We start from the raw sequence: 24,926 nt of genomic DNA on the forward strand, positions 1-24,926 counted from the left end.
TTTGATGTATGTGGTTGGTTATAATGTGTCTGGCAATACAAAGTGTTGATCATTCACTCTTCCACTATCATGGTGCCATTTGTTTCACGTGTTCTTGTCCTTCCTTCTATATTGGTATAATAATAAGTATAAGTACAATTTCTGATGACACAGAGGTTTGAATACATTTGTGTTTTTTTCACCGTGTTGTTTGATGACAAATGTAACAAACTGCAAAGCTACCAGACATCAAAGGCAAGTCAAAAACAAAATGTGGGGTTGCCTAACAAATCATAAGGAAGGTAATCCTGCAGATGCCAGCACACTCTTTAAACCCCCTGCAGTAGCTCAGAGCAGCTCCACTGCACTCCGCTGGGACAAGCTCTCTCTGTACCACCGGCTCTCACTGCTTCCACCAAGACAGTTACAAGACGGTCAGCTGCTCTAAACCAACCGGCCAAAAGCGGACTTCTCCAGATCAGTTTCATGTGTTTTCACCAAATATTTGATTCTTTATATATATTTTTGTATTTTTCTTGGTCAAAAATACAGCATAAGACACATTATACAATAGAACGTGTTGTATTGCTACCAAAAACCCTCAGGAGGCTTAATATATGACAACCTCCATATTAGAAGGTTAGTCTTTGAGATTTCTTTCATACATTTGCAACAATAAAAATGTAATATACTAACACAAGGCTTACACAGCATACTGAAGACTATTATTGATAAAAGAACAGATTATACAAGTTTTTGTGCCATTTTGTTGAAATATTGCTGCTGTCTTTTTATAGATAGTGTTTTGGCATGCAGCTTTAGAGTCTGTACAGTCCAGATAACGATAAACGTTGATTAAATAGCTAACGATTGTTTTAATAGTCGATTCGTCACAATTATTCTGATGAATCGTTGCCTAGTCAGCCCCGCTGTGGAGGCCTTTGGGAACGTGGCTGATATAAGCTCTGAGGTGTGACTTTGTTTATGCTCTATCTCCAGCACATGCATATACACAAAGCACACTCTGTCCACTAAATGATTGGAACTGATGAGCCGTCAGCCAGTGCTCTGCCTCACGTTGGGCTCCTAATTTATGGATGTGTAGTTATCCCCATGATTTACAGCTCTGTATACGCTCCCGTGTGCTTTCACTAACACTAGAGCACACATGGTCGCACATGCACGTCCTCTGCACCTCCACGCCCCCCTGTCCTGTGATGGATGATGAAAAGGCCCGTCCCAACAATTGATGGCCCCACCACAGGGGTAGGTGAGTGAGAGGGGAGGTGATGGTCACGGTGATGAGGAGAATGTAACAACGAGTCACAGCGTCCAGCAGACTTGGATCCTCTTCATTAATGTTAACTCAGTCTGGGTGATTTAAACGCTCATTGTCAGCATCACCAGGTAAAAGTGGACCAAGAACTATTGTGTTTTAGGTTTGTCTTGTGAACAACAGCAGCATTTAATTCTTGGCACGAACGTAAGTGACAATACAAATCTTTTGACTCCTGATAACTGATGTATACAGCAAAATATAGAGTATGAACAAGATGTAACATAGCTATTGCTAAAGCTGTCCCAAGAGACACACCAGCGCTGGTAGGTACGGACCCACGTATTTGCTCAGGATTAAGTATTAAGGGTTAGTCTATTAAAAATGTAATAAAAGTAGATGTCAAAATACTGATTCTGTGAATGTGGTTCTAATGACTGAATGAGCTGACTCACTGCCAAACAAATTTACCTGTTGGTACTAATTAAGTCAGTGTATATATATATATATGTGTGTGTGTGTGTGTGTATAAATATCAGGACAGGTTTACATTTGCATTTCTACATGTCTCTGGTGTTTTTAAAAAATACTATGTACAAACTGGTCACACACACCTGGGGCACTTGTTGCTGGGATAAGCTCAAGCCCTAATGACAAACACAATGAAATTAATCAATGTGTTAATTAGCAATCATCTGTTCTCGTGATCTAAAAAAAAGTCTGTTCTAACATGGCTAATACCACTATAGAATCAAAGTGGTCCAGTCCACGGCATCAGTATTATTCAGAGGTATTTGATACTTTCCCTGTGGCATGTTTTGTTTTTTGGCCTTTTTTCCCTGAGCTGTTCACAGTTTTCACCTGCCCTGAAGTGAAGAGCACATACAGCATAATGTTGGTCCGGCGCCAGATGTCTCCCCTTCCAAGTTAGAGGTCGCTTCAGGGTTAGAACAGGAATGCAGCTGAGTTTCATTGAGCTCATTAGCCAGATATTTACTTTTGTAGACATGAATATAGCATCCTATTCCAGTTCTGTTGTTTCTTCATACAAAATGACACATCACATTATTCTGTAGAATTATCACCACATTAGTCAGTGTGATAATGGCATCATGATTGTGTCTGATGTATGGTTATAATTTTACCCTATGGTATAGACCTGTGTGTGTTAATACGCTGTTGTCCATAGGTTTTAATAATTTGCCTATAAATTTGGAATCATATTTATTCCAAGCCCCTTTTTTCTTTTTATTCCTACATTCACACATCAGGAATGACTTGGTTTGATTATATTCTCAGTCACAGTTTGAAGGTGAAATCAGTTACCGGCATGACGTGAAAATTCTTTCTGTTGAAAATATGATCATACACAAGACTTTTGGAGTCAGTCTGGGGGCTGGGAAAGTATGATTGTATGATGTTTTGGTAACTCTTTGCAGTCTCCATGACCATGTGATTAATGATGTTTTGTCTGTGTAAGTCTTGTGCTGACTCTCTTGTCTGGGTGGGGGCTGTGGTGTGGGTGTGTGTTGCAGAGCCACAGCTGAAAGGCATCGTGACACGACTGTTCAGCCAGCAGGGCTTCTACCTGCAGATGCAGCCGGATGGAACCATCGACGGCAGCAAGGACGAGAACACCGACAGCAGTGAGTGTGCTTAGATTAGACACAATATTAAATAGCAACCAGCCACTTAGTCATATGATCTATTGTTACATTAGAGGCACCATATCATTATGTGTTTCTTATTAAGTAACCACTGACCTTTTTAGGATGCAAGTCACTCAAAAAGAATTGTCCCAGCAGTGAATAGCTCGGGGCAGGGTGAAAAATGTGTATTTGCACAAATTGTGAAATCAAAATATAAAACTGAAAGTTCTTGAATCATATAGTATACATTTTACTGTTTGTTTTTTTTTTGTGCAGAAGCAAAATATTTCATTATCAACTTTAGTTTTGAAACGTTCTGTTTGGTGGTGCAACAAACACCTTTAGAAATCATATCATATGGTTAGTCCTGGATTGAACACATCGTGTGCCCGCACATTCTACAACACAACATACATAAAGATATGACCAGCAAAGCAAAATGAAGTGCCCTGCTCCCAGACGTCTAAACCACTGTGCACGTGGCATGATTATGAGTGCCACACAGATTTGATTGATTCCCTTCTGAGGCATGTGTGATTACTCACTTCCTGGAAAAGCTATCAGCTAAAACTACTGTAACTGCAACAGTTTTAATTCCTGATGGGAGCCCTGTCACAAAGATTCCTGCTTGAGCCACTTCTTTGCAATATTTCACTGTCCAGCCATCGACTTTCTATAGTGGACTACGGCTGGATAAATAGCCTCCTGGGTCTTGTCGCCTAAGGCCTCACACCTCTCCTACAATCCCCCCTGAAAACAAGACAGGGGATTTTCATGTTGGAATACAGGATCGAAATTTAGCGTAATAATATTTGTTAACATAGATGCCTCTCAAAATATTCAAGATGAAAAACATAAAAAATATATAACATAAAAAATAAGTTAAAAAGTAGGGAAAGTATGGGAAGCCAATAAAGATAAGAGAAACGTCAATGTGCGACTTACAAAATTGAAAGTGTAGCATCATCTGAACATTAACATTGTATTTGAAAAGAGTAGGAGAGACATTTAGAAAATAGTCAGAGAGCTGGAAATCGAGCTAGCTGAAGCTGGTGTAGATGCTTTATGTTTTATTTATAATTAAGGATAGCCCCGTGACATGAAACATCTTTTTTCAATAGCTTTATGCTTATAAATGCAGTTTCAGCTCTAAAGCCTTGTCTATAGCAGTGCTGCGGTCTTCCCCTGTCAAGTATCATTTAGGTTACAGAGGAAGTACTCATTAGGAGCTTACATAAGAGGGATGGAAAAGCCTGCATAATGCTCCTTCACTCTACGGCTATATATCACTTGGCCTGTGCAGCTTTTGTGTTGCATGCGAGGGTTCCCCCACCTCCAGGTAATCCTCTTGTTAAGCAGCCTCACTGGCCCAGAGATGGAAGAATACAGTGAATTATTCAGCCATAGGAAACTAAAAATACCAGCGTCTCCGTTTGTACCAGATGAATTATTCTATGTGTGCGATGCCTCCAGCTCAGAGACTGTCCGAGCAGAGACGGTCCAAAAAGCGGGAGTTGCGGCGCGAGGCTTTCCCAGTTTTTATGCTGAGAAACTGAGACACAAGAGCGCGTCAGATAAGACAAAAAGGGTAACAATAGATTCATCGTCCAGGTGTGATACAGTGAGATACAAGCCATTACCTGCAGTTTGATATGCAGGTCTCGCAGCAGCTATTGATCGACCAGCCGTATTATTGGAATAATAGATTACCCCCACTCTTGAACCATGTCACTCTCTGACCCGCAGAATCCGCAGAACAGCAGCAGATGGAATACAAGCATTTGTCCTGGAACGAGTGAACGGGCTGGCGCTGTTACCACTTTTATTTGCGTTAAATTATAGGCAGATAGAAAAAGAAGGCTCTATAAAATGATAAAAGAAAATAGGTGGTGATGGGGAAAGGATGATGAGGTTTGAGGTACCAGGAAGAAAAACAAAAATGGATCTCTGAAAAAGGATGTGGACAAGTTGCCTCTTTAGATTAACCCTACTGCTCTTACTGCTACTACTATGAATAATATTAATAGCTGCATTCTTAAATCCACACTTTTTGCGATTTAGCTGATGACATTCTACAAAAATAACTGCGAAACCTTAAACATGCACCTCAATACGCTGCACTGTACTGCCGAAACTAGCCAGTCTCCCTCAGGATTGTGAGAAGGGCGCTACTCCTCTCCGCTCCTGACAGATTGCACAGCAGGATTGAAGGAATGGTCAAATGCCCCCGTTCTGCTCCCTACAGAGACCCGAAAGCGTGCCTTAACATAGCCATAATTAAATCCCTCTAACCAATTCTTCTATTCGTTATGTAATCATTAACAGCTGATTGACTGCAGTAATTACCTGTGTGTGTAAAATTAGTTGTTTAAGAAGCACCTGCCATCAAAATCCATCTGTTTCCAATTCTCCTGTTTTATCAGAGGTTTGGGTGAGGTGTTCTTGTCTTTGTAGCCACACAGTATGGTATGATATAGGAGCTGTGCCATCTTTGTGTCTGGATGGCTTTTGGAGAGGTGCCATTGGCTGCTAAACCTTCTTGTAGATGCAGGGGCTTTCTATATGCCTACCTGCTGGATTAGCTTGTAGCTGATTAGCATCTCAATGACAAAAAAGAAAAAAAACGTGTCTGGCTTTGTATTGATGGTAGCTCCCTAAAAATCTCCTGCCCAGACTAAGAAAGATACGATTGGGGTTATTATGGGAGAGGAATAGCTTTGGGAACAACCTCAGGTGCGCTAACAGCATCTAATTGTGGTATCCATCAGCCTGGGCTAGTGCAAATAGAAAAGCAGAACATTTAGTATAGAGCTGAGCATCTCCTGACATCTCCTGTCACCAGTGTCATTTTTTGGCAAGCGAACGAGATTGGGGGAACAGCAGATTGCAATTATAACAAAATAGCATTGTAGAGCACCATCTATTATGTCACATCTCCAAGCGAGGCCATTATGGTAATGCTTTTAGGGACGATTTCTGTGCAAGTATGACTGCACCAAAAAGCTTGAATTTATTTGAGTGGCGGAGCTCTGGGGGGGAGCGCGGCTGGATTTTAGCGAGACATGACAGGATTTTGGACAGTGCCTCAGAGACACTGGAGGCAGAAGCCATGAAAGGCAAATGAGACGAGGGTCAGTGAGGGAGAGACAAAGCAGTCATAAATAATAGTGCAAGAAGTAGAGGTAGTGTTTGAAACAAAATGGATTCATACGGAACTTTTAGAGCCTAAACTTTGACAGAGTAGAAGCAATTATAGTAGTACGAAAAACTGTCAACGAAATCCCTGATTCATCCAGGACTGGTCTATAGAGAGTCATCTGAACAGTGCTTTTAAACTCAAGACATTTCACAACCTATTATATTATTATGATTTTCTAATGTAACTAGCATGTATTATTTGAAAAATACGACAAGTACACTCATTTGTAATATATGAATTTAAAGTGATGCATTTCACACACAAACATTTAAATATTCAAAATGCAAAATTTTTATTGAGGATTGATTTAGTAAAAAATAAAATATCAAACAATATTTACATTTATAAATCATATTTGAATAATCAAATATTTAGCCACAGGACAAATGAAAACTTGTTATATATACACCATACCATCAGGAGCTCAGTGGAGTGTTTGTCACTGAACCGAAGGCTGGAGGTTTGAATCGACATAAATATAGTAGAGCGTTCAGATCCACTGACCCACAGGGTGGTGGTATGATCCCAGCTCCCACAGATGAATGCTGTCGTTGTGTCCTTGGGCAAGGCACTTAACCTATCTATGTGTACATGTCTGCATACACTGGTACAAATGTGTGTGTGAATGGGTGAGATGTTCCTTGATGTAAAGTGCTGTGAGGGCCTTGAAGTTAGAAAAGCGCTCTATAAAAATGTGACAATTTACCATTTACCACATGGTCCATATTTCAACAGCACTCATGAGTTACTTGCATATGCGTAAATGTAACACAAATATTTAAAATAACCTATATAATAATCATCTATTACCATAACTACAAGCATTAAATACATAAGACACATTACATGGAGGGAAGTTCACTGTGTTACTGACAGTTCAAGACAGCACAGGTGCAGTGCCCCTTAGACCTTTTAGTTTCCTTTGTTTGACCTACGCAGCATCAGAATAAGGACAGGTTGAGACATGATAAGAGCCATTTGTGAACTTGAGCCATGATATAGGCAGTATAGCAGGCAGGCTGTTAGCATTAGCTGTGTATCACCTGCAACAGTGGCCCGGGGGCGGCTTTCAGTCATTGGCAAGCGGAAGGAGCGTGTCGATATTTATTGAATGAAATTGAATCCGCTCAGAGGACGCACCCGTGTTGGCACATCTCCTCCGGCCTCTGCCAGCTTTATCTGATAGTCCCCATCACCGCTTTCAGAACAATCATTCAAACAGCTCTTCGTCATGGGCGTCCTCACACCCTCGGCACTGTCAGCTGGGCAAAGTCATCACACTTTAGACAACCGTTAATACCAGTGTGAAAACGGATCGATAGCAATGATCGCGATGTAATACAGTAACAGGTGTTTTGTCAGTAGATTAGGATAATGTTGAAAGCGCAGTGCGATTATGAAATAAATAACAGAAAAAACATGCATAATCACACAAAAAACACTTTAAAATCTCAACTAAACCTCAAATTAAACCAGGACTAGAGCAAGTCACCTGTGAACACATCCATTTTGCAGATTTATTTTGTCAATAATCTTGTAATTGTAATACAAAATAGAAAAATAATGAGGTTTATTATTTTAAAAGTCTTTATTACCACAAGGCAGGATATAATAAAAATACAATCTACCATTTGATAATAAGATCTCTTCTTTTAAATTGTTGTATTTGAGACTGGCCCCGACACTGAATAACACCAAAAGGATGGTTCAAACACATGTACACATCCAAGTACAACCCCTAACTTCTATTTTTTTGCTAATTGTAATGGCATCAAATCAGTTTTCGCAATGACTTCTAGTTTAAGTGTCGTCTTTGCTTCTTCTTTTCTCTCTCCACTCTGCAGCCTTGTTCAACCTTATTCCCGTGGGTCTGCGAGTGGTGGCCATCCAAGGTGTCAAGAGCGGCTTCTACATCGCGATGAACGGCGAGGGCATGCTCTACAGTTCGGTAAGATAAAGTTAAGTCACTCACGCTGCGTTTTGTGCTACTTCGCCAAACCTATTCATTACTGCGCAGACGCATCCTCTTTAATCCCCTCTCTGATTCAAGTGCTCTTCACATGTGGCGCCTGCTTTGTCTCACTTCTTACCATTCTTTGTTGTTTTTCCGAAGCCGCGTGGGGCATGCTGTACATTTAATTTGACAACAACTTGAACGCTCACCCCGTTTTTTTTATAAGCCTTTTGTTTTGTTGCCCGCTGACAGAGGCTCATTAAGTTGAAACTGTAAAGAGTAATAGGACTGCGCTTTGTTCTGTGTGTTTTGATTTAGGAGAGGTTGTTGCTTGAGTTGTTAATGTTTTGCTATTACAAAATACAAAGAAACAAACTTGCCCTGAATTTCAATGCATTGGCTGTTCCGTGTCGGAGCAGAGGTCAGGTATAGCTGGTAGAAATTCTTGCCCACACAGGGCCTTCTAAAAATAATCTTTTAGTCCAACACTGTCAAGTTGAGTCAAAAATCAATAATAGGAATATGGTAGAAAAGTCGGTAGTTTTAAATCGTATTTGTATAAAGCACAAATCTATTTCCAGACTTGAATTTTGTATATAAAAGAACCTACTCAAGTCTAAATAATTGAATCTCTTATCAGTATACTCCCTGTGCATGCTCTATACATAGATCATTGGCAAACAAAGGGCATCCGTCTAAATCCGTGTGTAACGTTTGCAAAAAGATGCTTCAGATATTAGTTTGATTCTAGCCTTTCGCGCAGAGAAAGTACAAAATCCTTGGCAATACATAAATCCTAATATAAAACCACCACATCCTTTCCAAATCCAACACTGTGAGAGCTGATTATTTGTATTTTTTTATATTTATGGGGTAACTCGATAAAAGAAGCCAGCGTGGGATGCAGCTGAGCGGGAGGAGGATGCAGTCACGGATGTCAGAGGGATTGTCAAGTTATACCCTATGCAATACGCAAGACATGTTTTTGGTGCGTGTTTGTCACATGTGAGCTGTGAAGAGACAAACGTGGAGGGGGCGAAGTAGACAGGGATATGTGCAGTAAGATATCCGGTAATACTTCAGAGACTTAAAGGTCCTATATGGCACAGAATTGACTCTTGTGAGATTTGAGCCATGTTAGAATGCCGTTACCTCCTCAAAAATATACCTGGAGTTGTGTTTTGTTTCATTCACACATGTTTGCGTAACCCTCAAAATGCTCTGTTCTACTTTGCGATGTCATGAAGTGGTAGTTTTCATGTTAACAGCTCCTTTTACCTTTAGTTCAGTTGAGATTAGCAATAATTCGAGGACTGAAATGATCCAAATGATGGAGTTTATAAACACAGTGGAGCACTTCCTGTATTTCCCATGACATCACAAGGTGGAACGGAGTGTTTTCTGTTTGAGAGAAGTGCTCAGCTTGAATATGCAGGGTTTTTGAGGAAACAACATTACAACATAGATCAGAAAATAGTGTAATATAGGCTCTTTAAAGCTAATTAAGGTGCAGTTAGAGTAAAGTAGTACCAGATATCCCAGTGCTTGTTTTGTTACATCATTTGCTTCAGCAGACAAAGGATAACTGGAACAGGTTTTATACCCATAAGTCCTGGCAGGGCTGGCAGCTGAAGTGATGAATAAGTGACAATGCTAGGACACAGACTGCCCATCAAACTTTGTCAAAATGCAATCATAAAATCCCTCAAGGACAGTGTGTAGCCAGGGCAAATTGCATTGCATTGCTTATTGATAAGAACAACCTCACTGCGGCAGAGACAGGGGAACATTGCAAAAAGGCTTGTGCCAAATAAAAGGATCACAAGCTGCATTTTTAAGAGTGCTTCTTAAAAAAATGAAAGGCAAATGATTTTATAATTGTTATTTCCAAGCATTCAGCCCGATACGCCTTACGGTACTACAAAAAATTAACTTGTAGTAAGTTCAGGGAAGGACATGCAATGAATGGGATGAGTCAGTAGATTCATTCGTATCTATTATTAAGCATCCACCCACCTATCTGCATTGAACTTAAAGCACCTTTCAGTTCATTAAAACACTGCAAATCTCTGACCCAAAAACACACTCTCTTTACATCATACGAGCAGCGCTGACAGATTAAATGATCATTATTAATCTACACAGACGCCTAAGGTCATGTGACACCTTTTGCAAATATGCTGTTTATCAACTGAATTGTCATTTTTATGGGACAGCCAGGTAGAACTTTGACCTTTTAAGCGGTTGCCTGAAGCCTGACAATAGCCAAGGCATTGACAATAGAATTAGTTGAAACTTAGGGGATGTAAAGCGACGTCCCGTTTCACTCTCTCTCTGTCATATGGAGGTGACGTGAGTGCAGACATGTAAAGAAATGAACAAGCATTAGTAATGAGAAGGCAAGTGGAGCTATTAGGGATCACAGCCATATGAATTTTTAAGAGACTCAAGGCTGAATATTGATGTAAGACACGCAGGGCAGTTTTATTCCCTGGTGTCCTTAAACATATACAGTTTTGAGCATTAAAAATAACGTTAAAGAAGACTTATTGTGCTTGTGCCTGCTATATAGCTATAATCTATGAGACCCGTAGATTCATGTTATAATTTGCACATTTTAAATTGCAATATTCATCTAAAACGACTTAATAAAAGGAATTCTGCTGTGTTAGAAAGCTGCGGTGCCCAATGGGAGCCGACGTCGATGTAAATGTCATCACAACGAAGAGCCGTGTAGCTGTCGGCCTCTCTTATGGATATCTGCACATCACACTAGCGAGTAACACATTTTTTTCCATTTATATCAAAGTGACTACTCAACACTGCCAAATTCTACACATTTACCATCGATTATGAGTATAAAATTGGAAAACAGAGCAGTGGGCGTATGCCGGTGGCGGTGAAAACGGGGATTGATCGGCAATATAGTGTCTTAAAAACAAGTCATTAGAGCAGAGGTGGACAAACTACGGCCCAAGGTCCACACACAGCCCACTGGGCTTTATAATCTGGCTCATCGAACATGACCAAATTATATTCAAATTGGTAAAGGTAAACTTTGTTCAATTTACGCATCCCAAAAGATGGTGCACTTCAGCTACATCAACCTTGTTCACGTGTATTACTTTCTTATTCTCTTATCAGCCCTTCTGCCAAAATGAGCTTATCAAAGAAAAGAAAAGTGGATAGTGAGCGCTGAGTGTTTAATACAGAGTAGACAACAAAATATTTTTTTCACCGAAGTCCAAACAAAGTAGCAAGGCAAGTTTTTTGCTGGCATTCAAATTAGCAAAAGTGTTAGCAAGCGTTTCTCCGAAGGCGACTTTTTAAAAGAGCATTTGGAAAACAATTTGTACAATGAGCCTTGCATATTCATGGTTTGCTACATGTTACAGGGCAAATCTCTGAAGTAATTAATATTTCATATATATATATATATATATATATATATATATATATATATATATGGATATGGCCCGGCCCCTCTGTCAAATTTTAGAGCCCACTGTGGCCTGTGTGTCAATAACTCTACCCACCCCTACATTAGAGACTAGTCACACATGCACAAATCACTCCAAAAACAACTTAAAAAGGGTAAATGAGAAGGAGGAACAACTATAATATGGTTAAAATCTCTGAAAAGTCAATGTTGCAAAATAGAACTGCTTTAAAAACATTAAACACTAATTAAACATCATTTAATAAGAATTAAGATAGGGACTATGGCCAGGACTAAAACTTGTCGTGTGGTACAAGGGCCAAGGGTTTGGTAAAGACAAATATACAATTAGCTCCGTGCTATAGTCATTACTGAATGTCTCTCCCCCACTCTTTGTCCCCATTTAGTGTTGTTTGCTGCCCTGTGCGGTAAAGACTAGACTGGTGATGCTTGCACACACTCAACACACAAGTTAGTGACTTGTCTCATAACTAACCCTAGACTAGATAAGGACCAAATCAGGACTAAACTCATCCAGATCAAAAAAGTAAAGAGTTTAATAGCAAAAACAAATATGTCTGTTTTGAAAAATTGCTAAAAAAGCTGTTCTGTTCTTTTTGTTACCATCTTCTAGAGATATTATCAATGACAATAACGTATAGCGGACTTTATTAAGAAGGGATGGAATCATTTGATAACAGTAAAATACAGCTGGCTTTTGAAAATATTACTACACTAAGAGTGAACAACAAGCCTCCGATGACTTTTTCAAACGGCACTTTCTGCAAATGAGCTCTGCAAGTGCTTAATGAACTTCTACTGGTACTAAAACATCTCAAAACGAATTCTAGGACGCAACAACTAAACACAAAACTGAAAAAAGAACTGATCCATGAATCCAGAAGTAATCCAGGTTTAAAACTCTGCCTTTAAGAGCCATAGATCTAAATCAAACCCAGTCCAATAGAATGTGAACTGTGACTTACTCCTGCGTCCCACTAGCCCAAGTCCACATCCCAAGAGTTGAAATTTACTAGCCAAATTTACTAGTGCTGATTAGGCATATGATTGACGGCATACGGAGCGTGTTTCGAGGCAACCATAAAAAAGAACACAGTGGTTCTTATTCACTCTTTTATGGCTCTCCTCGTGGTGGTACATCCAGGGCTATAAAGCAAACCTGGTCCGCGTTCTCCGTAGTAGCTCAATTTACGTTATTATTCCATATCCCTATCTTTATCTGTTCTCAAATTACTACCTACAGTCCTGCACGCCGTTGTGGTTTTGGTGGTCTTGCTTAGGCCTTGTCATATGAGCGAGTGGAGATGTACGGAAGCCCTCCTGGGACGTAATTACTGAGGGGTTCTCTTCTCTTCCACCTCTAAAACTACCTCCCTGGCTTTTACCTACTCCACTCAGCGCTTCTATACTCCGTCTTCCCAATGACAAAGCTAATCTCGTAGACTAAAGGGAGCTACTGCGGCAGATTTGCAGCCTAAAGCCGTTCTAATAGGACCGTCATGCAAAATAGTTTCTACGTTTTGCCATGTGTGTTTGCTTATTCAGGCAGGGAGATGATAATATCTGAGTGGAGCGCTGCTGATGAAGTGTGTGGGGGCAGAGCATCGACAATGAACAGTTTTCCTACATTATTTATACCACTTCTCAATATGACCTAGTTTACAGCACAGCGGCAAACAGTCCTCCATCATCAGTATGCATGTGGTAGTGTCTATAGACGTTTAGCGAGGAAGAAACTCGTGACGCTATTTATTCAAACATCAAGGTAAAGAAAGCACATAACGTAATCTTCCTGTTTTGTTTCACTGTCTCACTATCCATTATAACCATGGAATAGAATTAATATTAATACGTGAATGAATTAATTACTCCAGACAAGTTATTGCCGCTCCTCAGTCTGGAAAAGTTGGAGGATTGTTAAGGAAAAACTAGCGCGAAACTTTTTAATTAGGGCTGTGTGATAAGACAAAAGAACAATCTTTGTTTTTCCAATTACGATTTTTGAATGCGTTTGATTTTGTCTTATTAAAAAACAAATATAAATGACTTTCGATGTTAATTTCCTGAAAATATACGACGCATTAGTCAGAACTTTATTAACCACAGTCCAATTTCCTCCTCCAAAGTTTGAACTCGAAACCTCAAATATTTTTATACCAACGTTTAAATTTCAAGGGTGAGCTGTTTTAAAGTCTCCTGCGTTTGTATAATTATCTTTGCACCATTTTTTATAAAGGCAGAAAGAAAATTGTTATTACAGAGTCTATATAATTTAAAAGTATGAGGATTAATGTATTAAGTGGGTTGGTATAGATAGTTTAACAAACATTTATAAGAGAAATAAGATGTACATGTCTTTTCCGTTGCTTGTGTCGTCTTTAAAAACGTCTTATTAAAATTCAAGTCAAAGTGTTTAACAATTTACTCGTCTGCACATTGTGATAGAGTGATTAAGTAGCACTATCGAAGAAAGAATAAAGACAAAAAGCAGGGCAGAAGTAACAGGGAAAGAGCTCGGAGACGTTTCTCACTTAAGTAACGTCTAGACCAGCTCGGTTCTCTCACAGAATAATGATAAGCTCGGTCGGATTTAGAGGCAGACTTGAGATTTATAGCAGCCAAATCTCTAAAACCTCCAAACCTCCAAACCCTTCACTGGTGTCATCTGTCTCCGTTCCTGTCCAGACATCCCCCGCTGGACACCGCTGTGATGCAAGACCAAACAAACATGGACTCACTCAGGGCTGACCTTCTGTTTGACTTTATATTCTTGTAGTTACTGGGACTTTTCACTTTGTGCGGTGTTAGCAATGGTGTAAAGATATTTGGATCTGTAATTTCCACATGATAATTGGATCGCTGCACAGTCGGAATGAAACCCAAGAGAGCTTAATTCTATTGGAAGTTTTAAGCAAAGATTATCAGTCCATTGTTAACCACTGTCTGTTACATTTCATATGAACCAGTAGAGATCGGCAGATATGGGTTTTTTTCATGGCCGATGCCGATACTGATTGTTTAGATTTCAGAGAAATCAATGGCCGATAAGCTCTGTTGATATGTTTGGATCGATATAAAGGGCTGATTTAGATGATCTCCCTCAACGTATTATATTAATTTATTACAAACTCACACACAAACCTGTTTTAATTGGACAAGTCGACAAATTTTATGCTGTACTCTTGTGTGTTCAAAAGAAGCTTTATACATGTTTTGTTTTTTATACATATTTTGTATACATATTTTTATTATTTTATTTTATTCTATACATATTTTTATAGATATTTTGATACATTTTTATACATATTTTTTATTATTTTGTTTTATACATATTTTATACATATTTTTAGTTTTTATACATTTTTATACATATTTTTATTATTTTATTTTATACATATTTTTAGTTTTTATACATTTTTAATACATATTTTGATTATTTTTATTTTATTTTATACATATTTTTATGCATATTTTATTTTTTATACATTTTGTATACATATTTTTATTATTTTATTTTATTTTATACATCATACATTTTATACATATGTTAATTTTTTAAATATATATTTTTAGGTAGTTGGTCTGGTGGAGATTTAAGGCCAACCGATATATCGATATATGGTCTCGATAAACCAACAAACTGTTATTAATCTCTAAAACCCTAAACCATATTTTTATTTTGCCTAATTGTACCTAATTGTGATGTGTATTTGCCCATAACTGTGTAGATTATGATTTGAATTTTAAATCATTTCTTTATTGAGTGTTATGTTATTCTATACATGGAAAAAACCTGGAAAATACCTTGAATTAGCCCTGACAGTGTTTTAATCTGCAGTACCTGTGTTTATAATCCATCTTGAGCCAGACTTGTAATGGCGACGCGCAGAGGTGCCACGTGCCCAGTTTCTTTAGCAAGTCCTTTATCTGAAGGATAACGACAAGTCCCACCGAATATCAATGAGCGTCCTTGTAATCATTTTTACTATCAATTGCCTTACCTTTAAAACGCATCTTAAAAATATTCCTACCAACTTGTTGAGGACATTACAAATGGGTGGTGGTGGTGGTGGAGGTGGTGGCAGAGCAAAACCTGTTGGTGTGCATTTTAATGTGTTACTTAAGTCTGGCTGTTTTTTATGTGGGTCTGTGGTTCACACGTGTCCATTAGGCAGCTGCCATTAATCATGTTAGACCCTGGCTCTGTCTCCTTACCTCATATTTCTACTCAGTCAACCATAAACAAAGTACTCTGTCAAAGACTTCAAAGTCACTTACATTTCACCCCTGTCATCTCCGAGCTACAGGCCGTCTGCTCTGTACTGTACCGAGCTTTTTCACGGGCGCTAACAGAGCTCTGTCCTTGTGAAACACTTGGAAGGGATATCACGGCGTGTCAGCAAAGAAAAGGTGATGATGGGGAAGATTACGCTCATAAAGTACATCCATAGTATTGTTGCTTTATCATGTTTATTAAAATGACCAGCGTTAAAAGTTTGAAGCCAAGACAGATGTTTGTGAGATTGACATAGGGGCAATGGGTCTTTTCCAAATGACAGAATAATACTACTACTTCTAAAAAGATTGTTTATGTTGATGACACTATTTACTGGCTTGTGTTAATACCTTGTTTTGTTTGCCCAGTATAATCAATCACACACTGAACTACAGCTGGGCATTGCCAAATACTTACACTGCAATACATATCCCTAAAACATGGTGTTAACTTTACTACATTTATATTTTCTTATGTGGAATTATACAGAGTTTTGGAAGTTTATGTTTATACATATTTTTATTATTTTATTTTATACATATTTTTATTATTTTATTTTAATGTATACATATTTTTATTTTTACACATTTTTTATACATATTTTATTATTTTATTTTACATATTTTTATACATATTTTTATTTTTATACATATTTTTATTATTTTATTTTAAACATATTTTTATACATATTTTTATTTTTTATACATTTTTATTCATATTTCTATTATTTTATTTTATGCATATTTTTATTATTTTATTTTATACATATTTTGATTTTTATACATTTTTTATACATATTTTTTATTATTTTTATTTTATTTTATACATATTTTTATTCATTTTTTTATACATATTTTTAGGTAGTTGATCAGCACAAACCAAATATCAGCTTCTGGTGGAGGTTTAAGGCCAACCGATATATCGATCAATCTCTACAAACCAACAAACTTTTATTAGTCTCCAAAACCATAAACCATATTTTTTCTTTTACCTGTTCCCTAATTGTGATGTGTATTTACCCATAACTGTGTAGGTTCTTTACAGGTTCCACACTACAATACATATCCCTAAAACATGACAAACTGTAGACTTAAGCAATTTTACTGATACTAAATGATGCTGCAGGTAACTTACTGTTCTAGTTTTGTATTTACTCAATAACAGGTATTTGTATTTGGGAAAAAAAAAACATGCAAATAACTGATCTTGACCTCCATAAAAATAGACATGGATGCACTTTGACACACCCCCTTCACATGTGCAGTACGCGTCGTTATCGGTATCGCTAACATAGCTTCGCCCTTGCAAACGTGCAGAACAAACCTGTCCGTGTGTCAGCAAAGCAAAGGTGATGATCGTAAAGGTTATAATAGTAAAGTGCTCTTTTCGTGACATTGTTTGGGTGTGACCTGATTCGGCGAAGAACAGATGATGCTGGGACATTGCCTGCTGGTCGCTAATACATCACTGTCTCTAACATGTATGTCCACGCACAAACACACACACACACACGCTCCCATAAGCGCCGCGTGACCCTTAGCGCCCCCAAAAGGGAGAGAGATGTCTACAGTTTGACAGTGTGTCCTCCCCTCCCGCTGACCCGCCAGACACCTCCACGCATGCTCACCACCTCCGAGTATTTCTCAGTCTGTTACGGTCCCGCTGTGGCTTGGTTGGAGATTTATAATTGAAGAGGCGGTAGAATGTTGCTCTTCTTATTACTATCTCATCGTACCTGTGTCCACACGCGCACACACGCAGCCGCACAAACCTTTAAACAGTCACCTTCGACGGGGAGCAGAATGGGGCTGTCAGTCAAAAGCACAATCTAATAAGAGCCAGACAGGATCCTGCAGGAGAAATTAAGGAATGAAAACGCAGAACAAAACAGCGGCGTCCTACACAGAGACAGCTAAACACACTGTGGACTAGAGTCTGCTACGAACGGCTCCATACTCATTTTCTGAGTGATTTTCGACACAAAATAATACTACTTTCTTTGTGTTACCATGTGGTCGATATTACTAGCACTGATAAAGTTTAAAATTGTTCTAAAACTGTTCAGAAAAGGTTTAATATTTGTACGTTTTTTGTAGTATCGATACTTGCTCAATTGAGTTTCTATTTTCTATAATAACTTTAGCTAGAGATGCACCAATACCACTTTTTCCAAAACAAATACGAGTACAAATACTTCATTCTGAGTACTTGCGGATACCGAGTAACGATACCAGACATTACTTTTACAGGGGTTTGATTAAAGTGGTAAACCTGTCTTTTCACTGTAATACTTATTTGAGGAGCTGTTTTAAATTTCTACTAAAACCACTGTAGTGATTTTAGGTATAATTCCAGTGCAATTTAGAAAAAAACCTTGTTTTATTGCAACGTCTTTGCCAACTGCGCGCTCCGAGCTAACTGCTACGGAGCCACTTTTAGCATAACAGTGAACGTTCTCTTACTTTTACCATTACTTTTCCACCAATATGGACATGCTATACCTCTTTTAAAAGCTCCGATCAGACGCTAAATTTAACTGTCAATTACAAATCAGGACATCCGCACCACTTAGACACATTAGCCCGCTGCTATGTAAACACAAGCACTGCGCTGATATCCTTTGTGAATTATAAAAACCTTTGAGAGTCCGGCATATTCCCATAGTTCATGTAACAGTCACATGTGATTAAAGCTGAGCACTTAATAAAGGTGCTCATATTACGCTGTTTTCTGATCTGTTATAATGTTGTTTCCTCATCACAAACAGACCTGGAGTCGTGGGTTGTTTTTTTTTGTTTCATTCACACATGTTTAACACACAAACCCTGCAAACAGAAAACGCTCTGTTCCACCTTGTGATGTCATATCTAATACAGGAAGTGCTCCACTATGTTTTTAAACTCCACACACCTTTATTTCTAGAATCATTTTGATCATTTCAGCCCTGGAATTATCAATCTCTACTGAACTAAAGATAAAACATAGCTGTTAACTTGAAATCTACCACTTGATGACATCACAAGGTGGAATAGAGCGTTTTGAGCTTTGGAGATGTACAGACTATTGATGAAGAACAACTCAAACATGTGTGAATGAAGCAAAACACAACTCCAGTTCTGCTTTTTGACATTGTGTGTGATATAGGACCTTTAACTGTGCACCGCTCAGCTGAGAGGCGTCAAATTAAGAAACTACGCCCTGATAGTGGTATCGGTTCTTGGTATCGGCAGCACATTGACGAGTACTGGCACCTGGCATCAAACCGATATCCGATATGGTATTGGTATTGGTGCATCCCTAGTTTTAGCACTGGTTAGTATCAGATTTTTGATTCCATCGAAAACCCTATGTACAAGGGTGTTGCATTTATACCAAAATGGTTTTAAACAATTTCAAGAGCATTAGGACAAACCCAAATTGGAAGTTTAACAATCTGCTTTTCATGCATTTAAACTCAGCCTGTGTATGCATCATTTTACTTCCCAGTAGAACCTTTTTACTTTGGACTTGGGAAAGAAACCCAGTACGCTTGTTATCCCTCCTGACTGGGTTTTTATGTTAAAATAAAAAACAGCCAAATGGAGCGTAGACGGCATAATCTGCATATATTTGTTATGCGCGGCAAAGTTTTGGCTATTAGAGGCCAGTGACACTCATTACACGTGTTTATTTTAGCTGTAAAACTTTTTTTTTTTTGCTGTGTCATCCTCTTAGTTTCCCAATAACACCTTGTTTGCACAACATAACTAATAACTGTTGTTTCCATTTTTGCTTCTAGTCCCACATCTCTGCATCCCCTTCATTTTCTCCTTGACTTGCAGATTTTATAATGAAACCACAAGAAAAAAAAAAGAAAGAAAACTCACCATGTGCGCCATTACTGTAATAAGACATTTTTATCACTTGGGTCTGAAGATGTGTGCGAGAGGATAGATTATATTTACCGACCTTGGCAATGTACACATCTGAATTATTAGAATTGACGCTGGCACGGTCCGAGCATGTGTTTCTTCTTGGGGGTGATTTGCCCGTCCCTCTTGTCTGTCAACGCACAAAGGCAGGAGCAGTTTAATCAGAGGAGGATACGTGTATTGAGCAGAGAGAAAAGTATCATGACTGACTGAGGTCGGAAATAGGAAAGGTCCCAAAGGGAGCAATGGAGAAATACTTTAACAGAAGGTGAGGTGACTACTGGAGATCAATATGAACTGGCAACAGGATGAAGAAGAGGAAAGACGCCGTGAGCTGTGACTATTGTGACATTTAACAACTATAAGCTAACGGGGATTACATGTTTTATTGTTTTGATATGTTAATGTGTCCCTAACTTAACTTTTTTATATACAACATACTCATATTTATCAAAATTATATTATTAAATGAAGCGAGATGTAAGTCACGGTAGCACATTATAAGTTGTGAAACATTTCTGAAGTAAATATACAAGATAAACGATAATACAAGTTCATAACATTCTCAAATCTGATCGTACTACAGAAAAATACCACACATTTTCCCAGCAATACAATGAAAAAGCCCCTAGTGATAAATACTGACCCCCAAATATTATTGTAAGTCGGTATAGTAAACTGTAAGTGTGCATTAAGGGGATTTAGGTGTTTATCATATCACATTTCTCTACATTAGCAGATGCTGTCATTGCAATGTTTAAAAGCATATTTGGTTTTACAACAGCCAATGAATAAGAACGACCTCTGTAAATGTGTTTTTTATTGTTGCGCGATGCTAAAATTTCAAACTCCATCTCGGTGCTAAGGAGAAGGCTTGACACTCATTACATATTTATCATTTTAATAAACACAGAAAAGTGGTTTATTTACCTATTACCTTTTGGTCTTATGCTGGTTTAAAGAGCTTTGTAAGACTACTCAGCAAAGGTCCACTTTTGTCCGGTTTATGTGATTTGTTTCCCAGTTTTGTTCAATCTAGTTTCTGTATAGTTTCAGTTTTGACAACTGTCCTATAGCAGATTACAGCACTTTATCTTTGTCTTTATCTTTGTCTTTATCTTTATTTATACAGGGGAACCCAAAGCGGCCCTGTTTAAAATGCAGTACAAACCGAAAAACAGACAAAAAACAACTATACTAGTCCATATAAAACATTAAAAACAGGAGCAGGTGTGTGTATAAAAGTTTGTTAGCTGATTATTAAATTACGATTGTTTCACCAACGTGTCCAGTTTTGCTTTTCCTTGGAGCGTGTTCCATTTCTGTGAAGCAAAACAGCTAAAAGCCTCTTTCCCATCTCAGTTCTGGTGCGGCTCGTCCTCATGCAGTTATGTGATCTGGTATCAATGATTAACAAACAGGTGAGGTGTTCTGGCAGGTCCCTCATAGATATATTTCATACAGTGCTGTTCTCTTCTAACAGACAGTGATGGCCAACCCACTTTTTCCTACAAAATACAGTGATAAGTTTCAAATCCATCACCTGTAATAAAATAAACTAACAAAACTACTTGGTTCTGATTCAGATCTCATTCTAATCCAATAAAAGTAGATGTTAAAGTGTAGTTTCTGTTTTGTTTTGCAGGAGATGTTCACGCCAGAATGCAGGTTCAAGGAGTCTGTTTTCCAGAACTACTACGTGATCTACTCGTCCACTGTGTACCGGCAGCAGGAGTCGGGCCGCGCCTGGTTTCTGGGTCTCACAAAAGAGGGGCAGGTTATGAAGGGCAACCGGGTGAAGAAAACCAAGCCCTCGTCACACTTTGTACCCCGGCCCATTGAAGGTACTGTACGAGTACACAGCCCTGTGAGCTTTGCGTTTAAGCACAACACTGTTGCTGTCTTTTTTGATATTTTCATAACATTTCAGAGACAAAACCCTGGATACTCAGAAAAGGTCAGACTTCAGAATGTTGCCATGTAGCAGTTAACCATCAGTAATTACATTGCCTCTTTGCAGGAATCAATGCTATCAGTATTTGGCCCGGGAGCAGAAATGTGTACAATGTAAATTAGCTTTTTGTCCTACCAATACACAAACTCACAACAAGATGAAAGTCTCTGCTAAAGTCACAAGATCAAGATAATGTGTACACAAAATCAAACATTTACAAAAGTTTAATTGCAAAGTATTATGTAAAGTACCTTCTTATATTATTATGTAAAACAGTTTTATTGTTTTTGTTTTATAAGCTTTGCAAAAAAAGCGTACACAGAGGAAATAAATAAAGATGCCCTAGTTACTCTATTTGCCAATTGTTTCTTCAGTTTTCATTGTCAGCAGCCCATGTCATACAGATGTAGAATCCATTCTCATGAATTAATTTTGCTCTGTTTTACAGGCATCTTTTCCATTTGCTCTCATTCTTGGTCCTGGGTCTTGTGTAAAGGACATAATCATCAAACTCAGTCAAGCAAAACGCTGACATGGTTCTAATCCTGTATATTGTCTCAGTCTTTAATCAATTCTCCTCACCATTCCCTCTCTCCTTTTTATCCCTCTCTTCCCCCTTAGTTTGCATGTACCGAGAGCCGTCGCTGCACGAGATCGAGGACAAGCACCGGTCCAGAAAGAGCTCAGGGACTCCCACCATGAACGGGGGGAAAGCTGTCAATCAGGACTCCACATAGCAGCAATGAATACGGGGCTTCCAAGGCACTGAGCAGGGGGACTGGCTTTTGACTTTTGGAGAGAAGACGCTTCCCCCCCAAAACATCATTGACTATGAAGAGGAGCGATGCTGTACCAACCCTTAAAAAACGGATTCCTTGCCTGTGAAAACCTTTTAGATTTATGAATATGATAACAGACATTGTCAATCAGGACATGACATTTTATGCAAAAAAGTGGCTGTGGTTTCTCTTCACACAAATATTTATCATTTCAAAGTTATGCTGTGAAAATCAAGCTTTAAAACTTGGAGTTTATTTTCCCTCATATGCTTAGTTCTGTTATTGGTTATGATCCCGTTCTCTTGACTCTATGATATTTTTGTGGTTATTTTGATCTTATCTTAAATGCACTGTCTCGCTTGCTCCAGTGTGAGGGTAAAGACTGAATGTAACCACTAGGACCGGATTTAGGAGTGCTTACGTGGGATGTATTTTATTCAGATGTTTACTGTAAGTTTGACTCATATGTGACAAATAGGGCTGCCTCCAAAATCACTGAATGCTGTCCCACGGTGCGCCGCCGTGACAGGACAAGACTGATACAAGCAATACAGGAGAGCGCTCTAGTATGTTTCCAGACAGTGTTATTAGTCCAGCAGCATGTCTGTGGTTGTCTGCTTGCGTCAAAGACAGGTACAAGAAAGTAAAAAGAGAAATGTTATGTTCAATATTCTATAGTGCTTTGTGAAGATTATTCTATTTTAGATATATAGATGTCCAAATGTGACCAAAAATGGCAAAAATGTATGGAATAATCTATAACAGGGAGGGAGAGAAAGCATCAGCACTACGAGCCATGGCCTTCACTGGTCACTCCATAACTGCACCTCAATAACACAGACCCAGCTAAGCGAAATATCACAGTATAACTATATAACATGCTTTTACAAATATGAACATAAACGTAATATTTTAAAATGCTTGAAAGAAATTATTTTTGGCAGAGGTATAGAAGAAACTGGATTCAGTGTATATGTGTTCCTGTTAATGTGAAAGAGAATTATCAGTAGTGGTGGACAGGGTGAGACTGTTTAAATATCTGATTATTTTTCATCATTGTTGATGTCTCACTAAAGAGATATGTGGTTAATTAGGATGTACCATCCCAGTAATACCTATTTGTATTCTGTATTCTCGTGCTCCATACATCCTCCATTTCCTGGTTTTCTGACCCATGAAATGAGCCATTTGCTGCTAGTGTAGGAGGCGTGTTCATAAATCACACTGACAGGGCTGTATAAACAAGGTGAAGTGACTGGTATACGTGGTACTTCATGTATGCTACTAAGCGTATCTAATGCCCACTTAGTTCATCTAACTCAGGAAGTTCTCTAACTGTTCCGTGAATGGGGCCAGACTAAAGACTGGCTGCTCGCTGGTGATCCAGCACTTGTTGCACAAATCCTGGCCTGTGTTGCATTCACTGATGTCAGGATTCCATAATTTTCTTAGTTAGGGATACTGTACAGCTAAACCTAACCTGGTTAGGAAGTCATTACGCATGAAGAATGCATGTATTGTAAATGTATCATGAGGTGGCAACTGGTAAAAGATTTGCAGATAATTAGTTCCAAACTTTTTATGCAACATTTTGATCAGTCTTTTAGTGAGAATTCATACCTGTGTGGTGTCTGGTTATCATTTTGTAGGTTGGTATGTACAGAAATAGCACATATTCAGCTGCACAGAGCAACATTGATAAATCATCCGATCTGGGAGGGTCTTCCAGCTTGACAAGCCCACTCCCACTCACACACACGAGCTACCAGTCAAAACAAGTTGAGCAGCAGTGACACATGCAGCATTACTCGACATCACAGAGTACACAGGCCAGACCAGCATATATATCTTTTATAGAGGTTTATAATGGTGCAAATGAGATGTGTGTGGATTCAAAGAAATGCATGAAATTGGAGGAAGTCAATGTGGACAGTTTGACAGTGAGAGTGTGAGAAGTGATGGCTAGAGCCTGGTGTTAAAAGAGCTGAGGTGTAAAAACGCGCTCACGAAGCAGAGCAGCACTTTTGAAGGATTTATTGATGTATGAAAGGGAGTGAAGGCCACGGTTGTATGTGTATGTATTATTTATTCTCTTTGTTTGCTGATGATTTCACAGCATCAGAACATGCTCATATATGCATTATGAATTGTGAGATGAAATTAAAATATGCATTGATTATACGATCAGAATGACATTAGTGATTGTTTAAGAATAAAGAATATGTTATCAAAACTGTGCATTTGTCGTGACTCATTTACGTACTTCTATTGTCATCAGAGCTTTTCAGATTCACATCTGTCTATCAGTTCAACAGTTTGGATTCATCTCTCCATCTTTTCCCCAAAATTCGGTATGCCATTTTAGGACGTCTATCCTTTTCCGGCCTTAATTCTGCCGTTGTCATGGAAACAGACCGACGGTGTCTACAAGGAGAGAGAGGAGCACAGGGATGAAGGTTCCCCTGACTTTTGGCTCAGCTGTGTGATAG

General features: G+C 38.6%; 1 protein-coding gene across 5 annotated transcripts in view; it reads left to right on the top strand.

Moving 5' to 3' along the window:
* Window positions 1-24,675, top strand: part of LOC117385056 (fibroblast growth factor 12) — a 36,492-nt gene extending 11,817 nt beyond the window's left edge. For 2 of the 5 annotated variants that reach the window (XM_055228345.1, XM_033982297.2), the window contains exons 2-5: window positions 2,791-2,901; window positions 7,948-8,051; window positions 21,350-21,548; window positions 22,280-24,661. In XM_055228345.1, the coding sequence (XP_055084320.1) occupies window positions 2,791-2,901; window positions 7,948-8,051; window positions 21,350-21,548; window positions 22,280-22,395 (530 nt within the window). In that variant the 3' untranslated portion in view covers window positions 22,396-24,661. Of the gene's footprint in view, window positions 1-2,790; window positions 2,902-7,947; window positions 8,052-21,349; window positions 21,549-22,279 lie in introns of all 5 variants that reach the window. The other 3 variants (XM_033982298.2, XM_033982299.2, XM_055228344.1) reach the window with 2 other exon arrangements.
* The last annotated feature ends 251 nt before the right edge of the window (window positions 24,676-24,926 follow it).

This window comes from Periophthalmus magnuspinnatus, chromosome 17, assembly GCF_009829125.3.
Source record: "Periophthalmus magnuspinnatus isolate fPerMag1 chromosome 17, fPerMag1.2.pri, whole genome shotgun sequence".
NCBI lineage: Eukaryota > Metazoa > Chordata > Actinopteri > Gobiiformes > Gobiidae > Periophthalmus > Periophthalmus magnuspinnatus.